The sequence below is a fragment of the Paroedura picta genome, chromosome 10 (genome assembly GCF_049243985.1).
Source record: "Paroedura picta isolate Pp20150507F chromosome 10, Ppicta_v3.0, whole genome shotgun sequence".
Taxonomy (NCBI): Eukaryota; Metazoa; Chordata; class Lepidosauria; order Squamata; family Gekkonidae; genus Paroedura; species Paroedura picta.
The window spans coordinates 49,794,312-49,807,242 of record NC_135378.1 but is presented as its reverse complement, the minus strand read 5'-3'; the positions used below and the strand labels follow the sequence as shown (position 1 = coordinate 49,807,242).

The 12,931-nt window shown below is 41.6% G+C and overlaps 1 protein-coding gene across 5 annotated transcripts in view; it reads left to right on the top strand.

Moving 5' to 3' along the window:
• Positions 1–12,931, top strand: part of TMEM131L (transmembrane 131 like) — an 81,270-nt gene that overhangs the window by 62,107 nt on the left and 6,232 nt on the right. For 4 of the 5 annotated variants that reach the window (XM_077300057.1, XM_077300058.1, XM_077300061.1 and 1 more), the window contains 9 exons: positions 9–195; positions 835–1,020; positions 1,477–1,626; positions 4,190–4,806; positions 8,888–9,042; positions 10,048–10,172; positions 10,422–10,576; positions 10,946–11,131; positions 12,484–12,562. In XM_077300057.1, the coding sequence (XP_077156172.1) occupies positions 9–195; positions 835–1,020; positions 1,477–1,626; positions 4,190–4,806; positions 8,888–9,042; positions 10,048–10,172; positions 10,422–10,576; positions 10,946–11,131; positions 12,484–12,562 (1,840 nt within the window). The remainder of the gene's footprint in view (positions 1–8; positions 196–834; positions 1,021–1,476; positions 1,627–4,189; positions 4,807–8,887; positions 9,043–10,047; positions 10,173–10,421; positions 10,577–10,945; positions 11,132–12,483; positions 12,563–12,931) is intronic. The other variant, XM_077300060.1, reaches the window with a different exon arrangement.

Below are 12,931 nucleotides of genomic sequence, written 5' to 3'. Positions count from 1 at the left end.
TACTTCAGAATTGAAAGACAGCAAGCAAATTCTCTCTATCACAAAGAGCTTTAAAGTTGAGAATGTTGGTCATCTTCCTATCACTATAACATCTATGACGATTAATGGATACAACTGCCAAGGATATGGGTTTGAAGTACTAGATTGCCAGGATTTTTATCTAGCACAAAACTCTTCACGGGAGATCAGCATTGTGTAAGTATTTCCTGAATAATTTAATATTTAAAATGTTTGGATTAAATTATAGGAAAACCGCAGGAATATGTGTCTGCGTTCATTTTTCAAAGAAGTTCTTTAAAACCTGAATTTCACATTTTCCCAATTAAGATATTTTCTGACCCTTAATAGAATAATTTCTTATGAGATTTAACAAGTCTCCTGTCATAGTTGACAACAACTTTTACCAGTAGTGAGAGGATTGCTTGTGACCTCTTGGGTGGCTGGGCAAATGTATGCTTGGCCCTCATTAAAGATGGTTCTCATAAGAAAAGGGTTTTACATGTGAAAGTGGAGCAAAGTGGCAGCCCAGAAGCTTGTCCTCTGAAGACAGTGACTTTTATGGGACCTGAATGATGGCAAGTACCTGCGAGTTCCAACTCCCTGCTGAAGCCACAATGCAATAGTTGTATGAACAGCAGGTACCTGTACTGAAGTTGTTTCAGTAGCTTCTAGATATTTTATGGTTTCATAGTGGATAGTGGATGCTTTTCTAACACAAAGCAGGAAAGGAATCTACAAACAGTGCACTCTGAAATAACCCCCCCCCCCCAAAAAAAGCACTAAAATGACTTTTGTTGCTTACATTGGCTGGATTTTACATTTTTTCTGGTGCAGGTTTACTCCAGATTTTACTTCTTCATGGGTTATTCGTGAGTTGACTCTTCTGACTGCTGGTGGTGTAGAATTCCACTTTACACTCAATGTGACCCTTCCTCACCATCTCTTACCCCTATGCGCAGATGTAGTGCCGGGACCCAGCTGGGAAGAATCTTTTTGGAGGTTCACAGTACTCTTTGTCAGGTAAATCATTTAATTCAGATGGATGCCAGATGATAACATATTGATTCTGCCATGAAAACGCTTGAGGGCGTCATCCCAAGGGTCAGACATGACTCGGTGTTTGCACAGGGGATACCTTTACCTTTTAGGAGCCAGTGCTAATGTGGCTAGAGATAAGAATCACAAAATGTTTGAAGGAGGAGGACTTTTTGCCAGATGCATGCATCCTGTCCTCTAGCTGTCATGAAATGCCTACTTTTAAAGAGATGAGGATAGACTCAGATTTGTGGGTTCCTTTGTAACCCACCACCACCAGTTCTGTTGTTTGCTGTGATAACTTTAGGAGGGATCGGGGATATACACACACATATACACACATATATCTTTCCTCTTCTAATATTCCAAGCGCAACCGCCCATTTTTGTTGACTGCCCATTTCCACTTGTCTCTTCTTGTAAACATTGTTTTCTTTTGCAGTCTGTCTCTGCTGGGTGTGATTCTGATAGCGTTCCAACAAGCACAATACATCCTAACAGAATTCATAAAGTCAAGACAGAGGTCAAACCCCAGTTCTTCTCCACTTCAAAACAACAGTTCTGTGGACATCATCAGTTCTGAATCTTACAAGTAATAAATATTTTCTTTCTATGCAAGACTGGGGGTGGGCAGAACTATTTAAAAATGTTAAATTAATTGAGCAGCTGGTGATTTAATCTTTCAAAAATGGGGTGGTTGGGGACAAAAAATTCAGAACATTTCAGAAAACCTGGAAATAGACGCTGGATACTTTAGTGATTTCAGTGTCCTTATCCACATGGTTATCAACTTGTCTTTGGCAAATCTTTCTGCCTTTGAAAGCCACTGTGCACAATGTAAGCCAAAGGATTATCATCTGCAGGCTTAATACAAGACGAATTCTTCAGATAGCCATACGATCATTAAAAATGATCATGTGAGTTCACTTTATTTTAAATGTTTCCCATCAACGCCTCGAGTTCTCATGTTTGCTGAGACAGTTTTCAAAAATACAGCAAAACAGCCAATAACTGATGCTCATAAAAGTAAGCCAAAAAGCCAGTAATTAGCAACAGAAAATAAAATGCTACATAGGACTGAAATAAAAAATGATATGAGTATGATAATGCATTGTCTTATATGATAGCATATAAAAGAAGGCAAGTTAGTAGTTGGCTATTGAAGATCAGCTCCTGGTTCAATCCAAAATAGTACAAGTGGCAGGAAAGTAACCACTAGTGCCGTGGCACAAATGCTTCACAACAGTTAGAATCCTAGAATCATAGAGTTGGAAGGGGCCATACAGGCCATCTAGTCCAACCCCCTGCTCAACGCAGGATCAGCCCTCAGCATCCTAAAGCATCCAAGAAAAGTGTGTATCCAACCTTTGCTTGAAGACTGCCAGTGAGCAGTTGATGCAGGAATTAATGCATTTTTAAAATTAGATTCTCTAGCAATTCCTATGTTTTCTATTAGATTCTGTAGCAGTTCCTACATTTTCTATTTGTGTAAGATAAGACATGGTGCACATGGAAGAATATCCTCACGTAGCACTCCTGACTTGAGATGTAAAATAATCTTCCATTCTTCTTCTGGAGTGGTGAACTGTCAAAAGGACTATTAAGGTCTTTGTCATTATGGGATTGAAGGAGAAATGGGAAGTTCAGGTATCTCATGCTTCCCATTCCCTGGTTTCACTGAGTTTGTTCCATAAGCTTTCGCTTGATGTGCTGCATCAGGAATCTGAGTGATCCTTGATGCTCCCTATGCCATAGAGGCTCTGATCACAAATGTAGCTCACCAGGCATTTTACCACTTTAACCAGGTGAAGCTACTGGTGCCCTAGTTGGCCCTGGAAGACCAGTCATCTGCATGATGGTCACCTCTAGAGCAGGGGTAGTCAACCTGTAGTCCTCCAGATGTTCCTGGACTACAATTCCCATGAGCCCCTGCCAGCAAATGCAGGGGGTCATGGGAATTGTAGTCCATGAACATCTGGAGGACCACAGGTTGACTACCCCTGCTCTAGACTACACTGGTGTAACTCGCTCTATGCAGGCCTACCCCTGATTATGAGTTGGAAATTACAGCTGGTACAAAATGTGGCTGCTTGGGTCCTAACAGGAACCCCATGGAGGGCCCATATTTGACCTGTCCCCCACCAGCTGTGGAGTTCTGAATCAAGTTCAAAGTGTTGGTATTAACCTTCAAGGCCTTATGAGATTTGGGTCCTGTGTATCTACAGGACTGCCTCTCCCATTATGTTCCCTAGAGAACATTACTATCAGCAAAAACAAATCTGCTGGTGACCCCTGGCCCCAAAGAAATCCAACTAGCTTCATCCAGAGCCTGGGCCTTCTATGCTGTGGGTCCTCCCATGTGGAATGAGGTTGAGATCTCGGCCCTGACAGAGCTGATGCAGTTCTGCCCGGGCCTGCAAGATGGTGCTCTTCCACCAGGCCTATGACTGAGGCCAGGATAAAAATAAGAACAACTATGGGCCTCCCTCCATCTCCACCATCTTCACCTCCCACCTCTCCCATTGCAGCTCTCCAAACGCAATGGGATGAGCCCTGAAGAGAAAGATCTTCCACCAGGGGTCTGAAAAAAATAATGAATACTAAGGAGCTAGGGGAACAGTTTAGCAACAGTAAATGATTAAACTGTAATGTTTGTAATGGTTTTATCATAAGAAGATATTAACTTGTACTGTAAAGTGCCCCAAACCTGTATGCAGGGAGAGGTGGTCTAAAAACAACAATAAATATAATAATAATAAAAGCAAACCCCTCTTATTAGCTCCTGGCTATCCCAAGGGAAGAGTTGTGGTCCTGTCAGAAATAAAATATTATGGTTAAAACTGTCCATAAGGAACAGTTTCTGGAACCACTGTGAACTGCCTCATTTTCCCAGGCAGGGAGATTTAAAGCTTGTTTATGGATACACATCCCTGTAGAGAGCCAGGAAGAACCAGATGCTTGTGATTTCTGATTTTCTTGGGCATGTTATGAGAACTGAATGCACTGACTAAAATAAATGTGTGTGTGTATGCATGCAGGAGAGAGAGAGAGAGAGAGAGAGAGAGAGAGAGAGAGAGAGAGAGGTTGCTAGTGGTGTAAAGTTAAAGTCAAAGTTAAATTTATGGGCCTAATAAATCTATTGACTTCACATCCAGGGGTAGCTGCAAAACCTTTACAGATACTTATGGCTCATCTGATAAAGGAAAAGGAAAAGGTTCCCTTTCTGTGGGTAGCACAACTAGCCGAAGCCAGAATGCTGCCAAGAGGAGTCCAGCAACGTACAGTCATTCACAGAAGAAACATAAGTGCTCTGTATACTATGGTAAACAAAAATCAAACACAGCCATTAGCAGCACCACTTTAACTACTGATGACAAGCAGAACCAGCCTGTTGAAAATCAGATTTCAGCACCAAAGGAGGACATTTGTACTGTTACCGAGAGCTGGTTAAACCTGAAATATGCAAGTAACATAAATGTAAACATGCAAAAGAATTTGATGCACCCAGGGAATTTTCTAGACAAAGAAGAAAGTGCATTGAAGAATGCAACACTTCCAAAAAATTCTTCTTCAGAATGCAGTTTGAAGGAGGGTCTTCGAACAAATATGTTTCCTAAGGAAACGAACCTTAAGACTTCAGAAAATATAGTGGAGCTCAGAGAAATTGAGTTCTGCCCCTTGAAGTCATCGAAGAAGCTATCTGAAAGTCGCTTCTCACGACATTCACCTCAGCAACAATCAGAATTCCAAGAAAGTTCCAGAAAAATGAATGGTAATCTTTTTTTTTATATATATATATATATGCCGAGAGTGTGCTTTGAATGGTCTCAATTGAGACATGTATGCCAGTGTTTAGGACAGGTACGGGCAGAAGGTAGGTGATGATTAAGCACTGACAAATTTCTGATGAGCTCTTAATACTGGGATTAAGCATGTTTCAGCCATGTTCTCACAGAAGGTGGAGCACATTATAGCTGCCATCAGAAGTTTTGGACTGTGACCAGCCTGCATGTCCACAGGAGCTAACCCAAGGCACCATAGAATACTATCCTTGAACTCCATGACTACTAATTACCTTTAAATCATGTGTTTAAAACCTAAGGAGGATTGTCCCATGTGGTTTTTATGAATAGACAACTTGGTTACAAGTGTTACTGTATGTACATATCTTTTATGTGTTACTGACTGTTGAGTATGTTATCACTAGCTGATCTATGATTGTAATAAAATCAAGTAAAGTTGTTTGCAAGTGACAGACAATTCACATGATGATCAAATGCCTTATAATATGGAAAATCTGTGTAAATCTCATACCAATCTGTGGTCAACTGGTTACACGTAGCTGCTGTGTCATGTATAGGAATACCCTACATACTTTTTTCACACTGAAAAAACCCTCCTCGGCTTATACGCAGGTATATATAGCAGGGGTAGTCAAACTGCGGCCCTCCAGATGTTTGTGGACTACAATTCCCATGAGCCCCATGCTAGCAAATGCTGGCAGGGGCTCCTGGGAATTGTAGTCCATGGACATCTGGAGGGCCGCAGTTTGACTACCCCTGATATATAGTAATTGAACTAAACACCTGCTCCAGCCACCTAATCGTTGCATTGCCTTTTGCAAATGTGTACTGCAAGCTGAGCTTGCTCTGGCAGCTTGTAGGACTGAGGGACTCTGATCTTTTTTTCCCTTTTGCCTTCACTTCTCCCTCTTCTTAATCACTTCTTCCAAACTATTATTTTGGTTTCTGTGGGTGGGGTGGGGTGGGTTGGGGGGGTTGGGGGTGCTTTGGGATTTACTGTTTCTTTCTCCTAATGTTACTTCTTTTATCTGAGGGGCAGCAGAGCAGTTCTGCCAGAGCTCTCTCAGGGTGTCCATCAAGAGAGGAAGGGAAAGCAATTGTATGCCACTTTGAGACTCCTTTGGTTAATGAAAAGTGGGGTACAAAACCCAGCAACTATTCAAACTCTTGACATTTCTGTATTTGTTGGGGGGGCTGAATGGGAGGGCCTATGATGATGGAGCGTTTCCCACCCTCGAGTTATATGTGAGTCAATAAGTTTGCCCAGATTTTATGGTAAAATTAGGTGCCTCAGCTTATCTGCAGGTTGGCTTATATGTGAGTATACATGGTATGTATTTTGTTTGTTGTTCAGAAGCTGTCTCTTGTCTTTGGAAATTATTATTCCTATAATTCACTGGATCCAGATTCTGAACAACTTGTCTTCCCATTGCCCTTCCAGCTCCAGAAAGGGCATTATGGCACCCTTGATCCCCTGCACCTTCTCAGGAAGCCATTTTGATCCAAAGACTCCTTAAAAAACAAACAAACAAAAACTACCAGACTCAGTAGTGATACTCTGAGCATAGAAACAATGGACTTTTCTCCAATAAAGTATTTTCCAGTTTATTTAAATCTAGTCATTTTACCAATAAATCCAGTAAAAATGTTTTAGTTGATGGACAGCCCAGATAACAATAGCCATGGCAGAAAGGCTGTCTTCTGACTGAACTATTTTTTATGGGATGACAACCCCAGGATCTGCTGTGCTACTGAGAAGAGGTTGCTTCCCACAAACTGGGCTTTGTGCTGCTTCTCCTGCATCCCAATTTAAACTGGGCTGCAGGAGAAGCAAGCCCAGCCACGATGTTCTGTGGAGCAATGTGCTGCATGTGGCACAGCAGCATGTTGGGCTCTCTTGTTGTTAGTTGCGGTCATGTTCGACCCATCTCGACCCCATGGATAATGATCCTCCAGGCCTTCCTGTCCTGAGAGCCAGTTTGGTGTAGTGGTTATGAGTGCGGACTTCTAATCTGGCATGCCGGGTTCGATTCTGCACTCCCCCAGATGCAACCAGCTGGGTGACCTTGGGCTCGCCACAGCACTGTTAAAACTGTTCTGACCGAGCAGTGATATCAGTGCTCTCTCAGCCTCACCCACCTCACAGGGTGTCTCTTGTGGGGAGAGGAAAGGGAAGGCGACTGTAAGCCGCTTTGAGCCTCCTTCGGGTAGAGAAAAGCGGCATATAAGAACCAACTCTTCTTCTTCCTTTACCATTCCCCGGAGTCCACTTAAGTTCGCACCTGCTGCTTCAGTGACTCCATCCAGCCACCTCATTCTCTATTGTCCCCTTCTTCTTTTGCCCTCAATCGCTCCCAGCATTAGGCTGTTCTCCAGGGAGTCCTTCCTTTTCATGAGGTGGCCAAAGTATTTGAGTTTCATCTTCAAGATCTGGCCTTCTAAAGAGCAGTCAGGGCTGATCTCCTCTAGGACTAACCGGTTTGTTCACCTTGCAGTCCAACGGACTCGCAAGAGTCTTCTCCAGCACTAGAGTTCAAAAGCCTCAGTTCTTTGATGCTCGGCCTTCCTTATGGTTCAACTTTCACAGCCATACATTGCAATTGGGAAGACCATAGCCTGACTAAACGCACTTTTGTTGGCAGGGTGATTTCTCTGCTTTTTAGGATGCTGTCTAGATTTGCCATAGCTTTCCTCCCCAGGAGCAAGTGTCTTTTAATTTCTTTGCTGCTGTCCCCCATCTGAAGTAATCTTGGAGCCCTGGAAAATAAAATCTGTCACTTACCTCCATTTCTTCCCCATCTATTTGCCAGGAACTTGAGAGGGCTGGATGCCATGATCTTTGTTTTCTTGATGTTGAGTTTCAAGCCAACTTTTGCACTCTCCTCCTTTACCCCCATCAAGAGGCTCTTTAGTTCCTCTTCACTTTCTGCCATTAGAGTGGTATCATCTGCATATCTGAAGTTGTTGATATTTCTCCCTGCATTCTTAATCCCAATTTGTGACTCCTCTAACCCCGCTTTTCTCATGATGTGCTCTGCATACAAGTTAAATAGCAAGACGACAGTATACAGCCTTGCCAAACTCCTCTTTCAATTTTGAACCAATCAGTGATTCCATGCCAGGTTCTCACTGTTGCTTCTTGACTTGCATATAGGTTTTTCAAGAGACAGATAAGATGCTCTGGTATTCTCATCTCTTTAAGAACTTGCCACAATTTGTTGTGCTCCACACAATCAAAGGCTTTAGCATAGTCAATGAAGTAGAAGTAGATGTTCTTCTGGACCTCCCTAGCTTTCTCCATGATCCAGCATATGTTGGCATATGTTGATCTCTAGTTCCTCTGCCTAATCGAAAACTTGCCTATATAGTAAAAGTTCTCTTTTACTATAGCCTGGTTTAAATTGGACTGCAGGAGAAGTGAACTCAACTCGGCTCTCCTGTGCCGCTTGGAGCACATTGCTTCTGGCAGCACAGCAGTTCCTGGGGCTTTCTTTTCTTGCAGCATGATTTAAACCAGACTGCAGGAGAAGCAAGCCCTGACAGGATTTTCTGGGCTGCTCCATTCAGCACAGCAGCTCCGAGGACTCCCTTTTCCTGCAGCCTGGTTTCCTGCAGCCTGCAGGAATCATAGAATCATAGAGTTGGACAGGCCATACTGGCCATCTAGTTCAACCCCCTGCTCTACGCAGGATCAGCCCTAAGCATCCTAAAGCAGGAGAAATGTATTGGACTCCAAATAATGTGGGATTTCCAGCTTGGTGTAGTGGTTAGGAGTGCAGACTTCTAATCTGGCGAGCCAGATTTGATTCCGCGGTCCCCCACGTGCAGCTAGCTGGGTGACCTTGGGCTCACCACAGCACTGAAAAAGCTGTTCTGACTGAGCAGGAATATCAGGGCTCTCTCAGCCTACCTCACTGGGTGTCTGTTGTGGGGAGAGGAAAGGGAAGGCGACTGTAAGCCACTTTGAGCCTCCTTCGGGTAGAGAAAAGCACATATAAGAACCAACTATTCTATTTTCTGAAATAACTGTGTTGCCTTTTCATTTTTAAGGGACTAACCAGCAAGTGCCTCTCAGGAATGAAACAGAAAACTGTGATACTTTGAAAAAGCAAGTTAATACAAAGCCTTCCACAGAGAAGATGATAAATAAAGGGCTTAGAGATGAATCATCGTGCTGTGGAAAACAGGACATTTCTTCTGCTGAGGTCTTCAACAGTACATTTCTTAAAATATTTGAAATGTCTTTTGGAATCCAATTTTATGTGAAGTAGCATGAATAAACAATTGAACAGAAATAATATTCAAGAAGCTTATGTGAGCAGTTCAGCATTTGAAAGAATTTTTATGCATATCCAACAATGGTTCAGGAGTGACTTTAGGAACATCATGGGTTCAGCCTGTTAATCAGACTTAACAATAATTTTCAGGAGCAAATAGTAATTACGGTGTGACTTAACTTTTTGAAATGAGGTTGCCTCATTTCAAGTCAATGCTCCTTTGAATCGTCAAGTAAAGAAGAAGACACTATCTTGGATGCAGCAATCCCTGAACAGAGCTCTGCTGGTTTTCACTGGAGGCAGTGTACTGCATTACAGGCTGGTGTTAGGTTGGTTTAAACCAACTGTCTTCTATAGAATTTAAGCAGGCTAAATGCAGAATTGCAGTCAAAGCCTGCTTTATACCCCTCTCAATGTTCTTACAGTTCAGATTTACATCTTCTACTATTTTTCTTATAGCTCTAGGAACAGCTGGATTTTCTTTAAGTTAGGTATGTACGTAAAGCTTAAATAACTTCTAAGGCAGCGTTGTTCCGTATTGTTTCTTGGATAGCAGTTCAGGTGAACAAAAAAAGTGTGGAAAGAGACGATTTATAGGTGCTGAACTTGTAACCAAACTGGTCATAAATCTGACAGATGGTTCTGGTTTTAATCCAGCCTGAATTGTATAGACCATTGTTCCCTGGTTGTTAGCCTCTTTATACCTCCATGGTGTGTTGTTGAAGAAAAAATGCAGGGGCAAAGAAGCAGGTGAAGAAAGGTGCATGCTAACAGATTTCATAGTCAGAAAGCTGCGCGTTCAAACTTTTAGTGTTCATATGTATATTTGTGCATGGGTATTACTTGTGGCATTGCATTAATCAAATTGTATTAGTCAGTTTTATGATCTTGAGCACTGGAGTTTTCTCACGAGGTCAATTTCTTGCCTTCCAGTCAGAAGATGCTCATCGGAAAAATGGGTCCCAGGAGAAAAGAGAAGGAAATTTACCAAATACAAATTGGAATAGGAATAGAGCAAATAGGAAAAACAAGAAGAAGCATGTTAATATATCTTTGCGGTATGTTTTGCCAGCTTTCTGGTATTCTCTAGATTTTAATTCTTCAAGGCTTGCAACATTCCCCCCCCCCAGTTTTCTTTGGGTAGCATTTGTGTGTAGCTTAAAGTGGCATTATAGCCTCTCTGAGAAGTAGGCTAGATTCTGGGGGCTTTTGTCTTCTAATGACATTTTGATTGATGATTGATAAATGTAGTATTTGGAAAGGAAAATAGATTTATCTTTTGCTGTTGTTGCTTGGGATTGCTGCAGGGTTCCTGAACAGGCTGAACTGAAACATGTATGCAGTGAATTTGAAAGACCTGAACTTCGAACTAACATTAATATAAGAAACTGGTGCACTCAAAGCAATGGTGAAAGTTGTAAAGCAGATGAGAAAGCTATTCTGTCTACACAGAGAGAAGCTGGTATGTTGTTAAAAGTATATTAGAGTACATATTTTTTTAAGTCTTAGTAGAAGTACACTGACGCCAATAGGTTCTAGAGTGTGACTCTGCTACATTCTGAGTCTGTTGCCTTTCGGTGTGACCAGACATGGCAAATGAGGAGGGCCTTGGGAGGGTGAGACTGTATAGCACAAGAAGTACAGAAGCAGGCAAAACTTAGTGATTCTTTCTGCATATACATATCCCAGCCCCCTTTCTGCTGTGAATGTATTCCTCCAGACTCTACTTGATAAAATACAAGTCCTAAAACACAGTAACTTTGCCTATTAACATGAGAAAGCTGATAAGGTACAAGATCATGTTTTGTTCTGTGTTTCCCAAATTCACCAGAAGGGTTTTATCAGTGGCCCAAGAAGAAGTGCATGGATAGATTTTGCTCAGATTCAAGCTCTGACTGTGGAAGCTCTTCTGGGAGTGTGCGTGCCAGTCGAGGCAGCTGGGGCAGCTGGAGCAGCACCAGTAGCTCTGATGGAGATAAGAAGCCAGTGATTCCTGGCAGACACTTTCTCCCTTCTCGTAAGTAACAGAAAGGCCTCCTGTCCTCTCTGCTTTTACAGAATTATGCATGGGATAGAAATAGAGACAGATTAGGTTTACAAATTATGCATGGGATAGAGAAGGTAGAAAAAGATGTACTTTTCTCTCTTTCTCACAATGCAAAAATTCATGGGCACGCTGTGAAATTGAAGAGCAGTAGGTTTAGAACAGATGAAAGGAAGTACTTCCTCAACCAAGGAGTAATTAACACATGGAATTAGCTGCTGCAAGAAGTGATGGCAGCTACAGGCACAGCTTCAAGAAAGGATTGGATAAACATATAGAGCGGAGGTCCATCGGTGGCTATTAGCCACAAGGTATAGATGGAACACTATGTCTGGGGAAGTGATGCTCTGTATTCTTGGTGCTTGGGGGGGGCACATTGAGAGGGCTTCTGGAGTTTTGGTTTCACTGATGGACCTCCTGATGACACCTGGCTTTTCACCACTGTGTGGCACAGAGTGTTGAACTGGATGGGTCATTTGCCTGATCCAATACTATTTCTCTTGCTGCATTTTGGATGTTTTTGCTCAGTATGGGTATATTTCTTAAGAGCTGTCTGTAAAACATTTTGCAGAAAAGATTGCTTTTTTGACTAGGGATAAGAAATCCTCCAACTGAAATGTTCATCTCTTTTCAGTGTCCTGTTTTATTAATGTATATGAGTATAGTTGAACAGGCCCTTTTCCCACAAAGAAAATAAGTAGCACATTTTGAATTGAATCTTTGATTGTACTGTATGCCTTGTCAGCCATTGATGAAGCACGTTGTTAACCAATATACAAATTCCTATAATATCTGTTAAGGATGAATAGCATTATTTCTTTATTTTACAGTCATTTAGACCAACAGCATTATTTTTTAAAATGAGACCATTCACATAGTTTAATTTTAAATTCATCCTGCCATAGAGAAGTAAGAATTTTGGGGGTTAAGTGAGTCTACCTTTTCATTTAGTACTATTACCCAAACATCTTGTTTGCTTCATATTTACTAGGCTAGTTAGATTAATGCATTTAAAATGCCAGTCTTATGAACTCCCTTTAATTTATGCTGTGAAAAATCTAAAACTGCGTCTTAATTGTAGCAATTGGAACAGTCTGCAAAAGAGGGTCCTAGGTGGTGTGATTTTCTGAGCTGATAAAAGGCTCTTTAGATGCTGTTCATGGGGCTGTCTTTCTTCCATCTTGCTATAAACTACTGAGCAAGTGAAAAAAAGCTGTTTTATGCTTTTCTTGATAAATTCATGCTGTCATAGCACTTAGTACCTGTCTCAGATTATTGTTTTCAAAATATTTGATTTCACAATATTATTTCTCTTGTGTGTGTAGGGGAAAATATTTCATGCAGTGATTTTCCAGCTGAAACACCCATCACTTTAAATCTCTCTCACAACATCTGCAACACCAGGTAAAATCCTTTAAACCTTTCTGGAAAGCAATAACACACTGACAGCTTCAGATTAAGTTAGCAGATGAAACAAAAGTAAAGTAAGTTTTGCAGGTAACTTTAGAATGTTGAGTAGTGCTTCATTTGGTTAGGTCAGGCTTTCTCAACCAGGGTTTCATGAAACTGGAATTTCTTGATAGCCCAGGAAGGGTTTCCTGAATGGGTGGGATTTAATTAATTTGTATATATTTTAAATGTGTTAAACCTTTATTGGGTGATATGACCTTATATGGCCATGTTGACCTGCCCTCCCCTCACTTCTGGGGTTTCTCAAAGCCTGAAGAATGTTTCAGGGGGTTCTTAATGGTAAAAAAGTTGAGAAAGGCTGGG